General features: G+C 49.7%; 1 protein-coding gene across 2 annotated transcripts in view; it reads right to left on the bottom strand.

Annotated features, from left to right (window-relative positions):
• Window positions 1–5,000, bottom strand: part of nkain2 (sodium/potassium transporting ATPase interacting 2) — a gene marked incomplete at both ends in the record, with an annotated part of 77,886 nt that overhangs the window by 8,353 nt on the left and 64,533 nt on the right. The window contains one exon of one of the 2 annotated variants that reach the window (XM_084453775.1): window positions 4,649–4,849. The exons of the other annotated variant lie outside the window; for it this stretch is intronic. Coding sequence (XP_084309901.1) covers window positions 4,649–4,849 — 201 coding nt within the window. The remainder of the gene's footprint in view (window positions 1–4,648; window positions 4,850–5,000) is intronic. 2 annotated transcript variants of the gene reach the window in all.

Raw genomic sequence — 5,000 nt, 5'->3', positions numbered from 1 at the left:
ATCCCATATAAATGAATTGTATATATTTATCTCCGAGGCGAAGTGGTGCTGGCTAATTCCTGAAATTGAAGATCCAATCTCCAGACGGAGGGAGGCTAGAGTGTTTTCCTGCAGCGGTTAGTCCTGGCCGTGGCCAGCTCCTCCTATTCCATTATCCTGGCCGTGCCCCCATATTGGATCATTGTTAGTTTTCTCTCTCAGCGAGACCCGGTAGGTCTCTCTGCTGATACCACCTCCCCTCTCTGCTGTCCCCAACACGCACACACACACACACAAACACACACACCTCCTGTGTGTGTGGGGGCATGTGGAGAGAGCAGGCAGAAGCCAAACTAGGTGTGATGAATGTGGAATGTCAGGTAGAATATTCTCCTAGGCCCATCATCAGTAGACGCTGGCTGGGTTTAATAGTCTCATTCATTACTGATTACTGTAACACGACTGCCTATGTCTCTGTCCCTGTCTGCCCCTGTCTCTGTCTACCTTTCTCTGACCCTGTCTCTGTCCCTGTCTCTGTCTCTGTCCTTGTCTCTGTCTGCCTCTCTCTGACCCTGCCTGTTCCTGTCCTGTCTGTCTCTGTCTCTATCTGCCTCTCTCTGACCCAGTCTCTGTCTGTCTCTGTCAACCTCTGTCTGTCCCTACCTGTTCCTGTCCCTGTCTTTTTCCCTGTCTGTCTCTGTCACTGCCTCTGCCTTGCAGGGCTATACTGTGAACAGGACACAGCTCATTGGTCAATCATCGAGCCATGAGAGATGGCTGCCCCCCCCCCCCGGGGTGCATGTGCGTGTGTGCGTGTGTGCGTGGACTGTCGTTGTGTGTGCTGCTCTCCACCAGGCTGGCGTGAAGGAGAAATCTGCCCGGCAACACAGGTACTTCCTACTGGAGCCTCTCCATTCTGCACTGCGGGATGAATGGCATGTGTGTGTGTGTGTGTGTGTGTGTGTGTGTGTGTGTGTGTGTGTGTGTGTGATTGTGTGTGCGTGAGCAGTATGCAGCTTAGTACCAACATCAGCAGTGCGGGCGTTTCTGTTTTCCTCATCACACTGTTGCGTGCCCGTCACCGAGACTTGATTCAGGTGTGCAAGAGACTTTCTATCGTCTGCGACTCAAAGAGACAGGAGCTCTAGAAGACCCAGCCCCATTCTGCACAAAATGGCCACTAACTCATTAGCATGAAGCTAGACGTCCGACTGCTGACGGCTCGGTCTAATCTCTGGAGGACGTACCTGTCTGACTGCTAGGGGCTCGGTCTAATCTCTGGATGATGTACAGTACTGTACCTGTCTGACTGCGGAGGGCTAGGCCTAATCCCTAGAGTCCTACTCTCACGGTGACATAACATGGAGCGGGAACGGTAGAGAAACACAAAGAGATAACTCAGACTAGTTTAATCTGCTCTCTCTCTCTCTCTCTCTCTCTCTCTCTCTCTCTCGCCCTCTACCCCTCTGTCTCGCTCTCCTTCTCTCCCTGTCTCAGCTCCGTGTAATTTCTGGGGCCGAGACTAGGGCTGGGAGGGAGACTAGGGAGGACGGAAGTGTGTGTGTGTGTGTGTGTGTGCGTGTGTGCGTGCGTGTGTGGAGGGGGCTCGTAGGGAAGGCTGCTGCTCTGCTGCTCCACACTCCGAGAGACAATCACAATGCAAGGACGGGAACGGGTGATGAGGAAACGACAGCCCCCTCCCCCCCCCCTCTCTCTACTCCTCCTCCTCCTCCTAATCCTCCTGATTATCTCAGTTTGAGACCCACAGGCAGAGAGAGAGAAAGAGAGAGAGAGAGAGGAACACAAGCTGTCGTCCCTCTGGTTTCAGGCTGGCCGCCTTTCCCCGTCGCGCCGCCCTCTCCTGCTCCGACAGAATCCCATTAACCCTCCGGAGCTGCTCTCATTAATACATATGAGATGAAAGAATTACCCCCCTCTGTTTCGTATGCCGTATGGATGACTGGACTGCGGGGTTGGGGGGAGACAGAGCTGAGGTTGTGGATCAATTGTGTTCTTGTCTGTCAGAGATATATAGGAACGAGGGAGGGAGGGAGGGAGGGAGGGAGAGGAGGAGGAGAGGAGCGAGCGAGTGAGGGGGAGAAAGGGTGGCTGTGTGTAGTTCTCCGATCAAAGAGTCAGAGGTTCACTTTGAGCAGGGATGAGGGGAGAGGAGAGGAGAGCAGAGCAGAGGAGGATAATGAAGTTGTTTCTGGGTACTCTGCTTTGTGGGAAACAAAGACGGCCATTCTTTACTACACACCACTCAACTCTCACCAACACAATGGCACAACACCGATTTGACTCATTACCACATTAACACTTCAAATAATAGCCCAGCCTCTTCTACAGCATGCAGGCTTCATCACTGACAGAGCCTGAGGCCATATAATTACCCTGACTATAGGGAGACATACACAGGGGACAGTTTAAACACACACACATACAAACACACACACATGCATGCACACACACACGCACGCACACGCACACACAATTTGTAGGAGCGAGCAATTGAGATTGGGAAACCTATCATCAATAAGGGAATTGCCTTTCCCTGGTGATCAGGGGAGGCAGACTAGAGAGTGTACTAGAGCAGGATCGTAGTGTACTAGAGCATGGTAGTGTACTAAGTAGTTACACTAGGTTGTGTACTTGGTAGTTGTACTAGATAGTTTACTAGTAAGTTTTACCAGGTAGTTATACTAGGTCTCCAGGTCCATCGAATTTATTTCATGGTCAAGGTGGTGAGGGCTTCCTATTTGCGAGTCTAATCTCCTCGAGTAGGCGAAGTCCCAAAGTCCTTTTCGACACCATAAAGAATATTATCAGTCCCCCTCCGCCTGCTGTACCCGTATTCTCTGGTAATGAAATCATTTCCTCTCGTTTTTTCTGATCTCAGAGCAGCAGTCGATATTGTGGACCAGCGCTTGCTAGACAGGCTTAGAGAGAGAGTGGGCGGGCGTCTCAGGGAGTGCCCTCACCTGGTTTGACGTCTCAGGGAGCGCCCTCGCCTGGTTTGGCATCTCAGGGAGCGCCCTCACCTGGTTTGGCGTCTCAGGGAGCGCCCTCACCTGGTTTGGCGTCTCAGGGAGCGCCCTCATCTGGTTTGGCGTCTCAGGGAGCGCCCTCACCTGGTTTGACGTCTCAGGGAGCGCCCTCACCTGGTTTGGCGTCTCAGGCAGCGCCCTCGCCTGGTTTGGCCTCGCATCTCTCAGGTAGGCGTTTCTCTGTGGCTGTTGGGCCTCATGCTGTATATCTGAGTCCACTCCCCCATTCTGTGGGGTGCCCCAGGGATCGGTGTTATGTCCGATTCTGTTCGCTCATTATCAGCAAATATGAAGGCATTTCATATCATTGTTACGCAGACGATATTCAATTGTATTTTTCCTTTAAACCTGATTGTTTGTCTACTATTAAGGACTGGAAGGGTAGTAACTTTCTTCAACTAAATGCTGACAGAACATATTCTTGTACATGTTTTTTCCACCTAAGAAACATTGCAAAACTCAGATATATTGTATCTCACTCTAAGTTAGAAATGATTTAGCATGCCTGATGTCTCATCATGTCTGGATTATTGTAATTCTCTTTTTACTTGCCTCAGCAAAGCATCATTGGACCGCCTCCAGCAGGTTCAAAATGCCGCCGTCAGGCTGCTGACCAGGTCCAGTAGAACTTCTCATTACTCTTGTCCTGAACTCCTTGCACTGGCTTCCAGTTAATTTCAGGATCCAGTTCAAGGTTCTTGTAATTACGTATAGAGCCCTACATGGTCAGGCACCTGTATATCTGTCTCACCTGCTCCATGCACAGCAGGACACTGGGGTCTTCTGACCAAGCTCTGTTGGTTGTCCCTCGCACCAGGCTTAAGACAGAGTGACAGAGCCTTTCAGTCTGTGGCACCTAGATTGTGGAATGCTCTTCCTCAGGACTTGAGAGCTGCAGCCTCTGTGGACATTTTTAAGAAGCAGCTAAAGACGTTTCTGTTTATATAGGTGTTTGTTGAATCAATTTGACTATGTCTATGACTGTTATCCTGTTTCATGTGTTTTAATTGTATTGATTCTTTGAATGCATTTTAACCTGTTTGAAGCACTTTGTGAGTCCTCTCTGTGAGAAGTGCTATATAAATAAAATGTACTTACTTACTAGGTAGTGTACTAGTTAATGTATTAGGTAGTTGTACTAGGTAGTGAACTAGTTAGTTGTACTAGGTAGTTATACTGGGTAGTTGTACTAGATAGTATACTAGTTAGTTGTACTACAGTAGGTTAGTGTACTAGTTAGTGTACCTGGTAGATGGGGTATTCTACTAGGTATTTGTGCTAGGTAGTGTACTAGGTAGTGTACCAGTTAGTGTACTAGGTAGTGTCCTAGGTAGTTATACTAGGTAATGTACTAGTTAGTAGCTATACTAGGTAGTGTACTAGGTATTTATATGAGTTAGTTGTACTAGGTAGTACTAGGTAGTGTACTAGGCCTGGATAGTCATACCAGGTAGTGTACTAGGTAGTTGTACTAGGTTGTGTACTAAGACAGGGTAGTTATACTAGGTAGTGTACTAGGCCAGGGTAGTCATACCAGGTAGTGTACTAGGTATTTAGTTGTACTAGGTTGTGTACTAGGCAGTGTACTAGGACAGGGTAGTTATACTAGGTAGTGTACTTACAGCCAGTAGTATCTGCAGGCCGCTGTGCCCCACCTCTACATACTGGTACTCCAGCAGGCAGCCGGCGATGCTGATGTAGCGGTGGTCGTCAGGGGCCCAGGAGGGCGGGGGGCTGACAGGGGTCACCCGGCACCCGGGGCCGTTCTCCATCCACCAGGACCGGTGCATGGAGATGTTAAAGGTCATGATGAGGTCCGAGTCCTGGGGGAGGGGGGAGAAACCAGTTAGAGACCAATTAAGAGCAGTTAGGTTGTTAGCTGAGGCTAGGGGAGACCAGAGGCTAGAGAGAGAGATGGAGAGAGAGATGGAGAGAGAGATGGAGAGAGTGGGAGACGAGGCTCGTTAGAAAGAG

The sequence above is a fragment of the Borostomias antarcticus genome (genome assembly GCF_949987555.1).
Source record: "Borostomias antarcticus genome assembly, chromosome: 19".
NCBI classification, from domain to species: Eukaryota; Metazoa; Chordata; class Actinopteri; order Stomiiformes; family Stomiidae; genus Borostomias; species Borostomias antarcticus.
The sequence above is the reverse complement of the archived record's forward strand: the minus strand, read 5'-3'. Positions and strand labels throughout refer to the sequence as shown.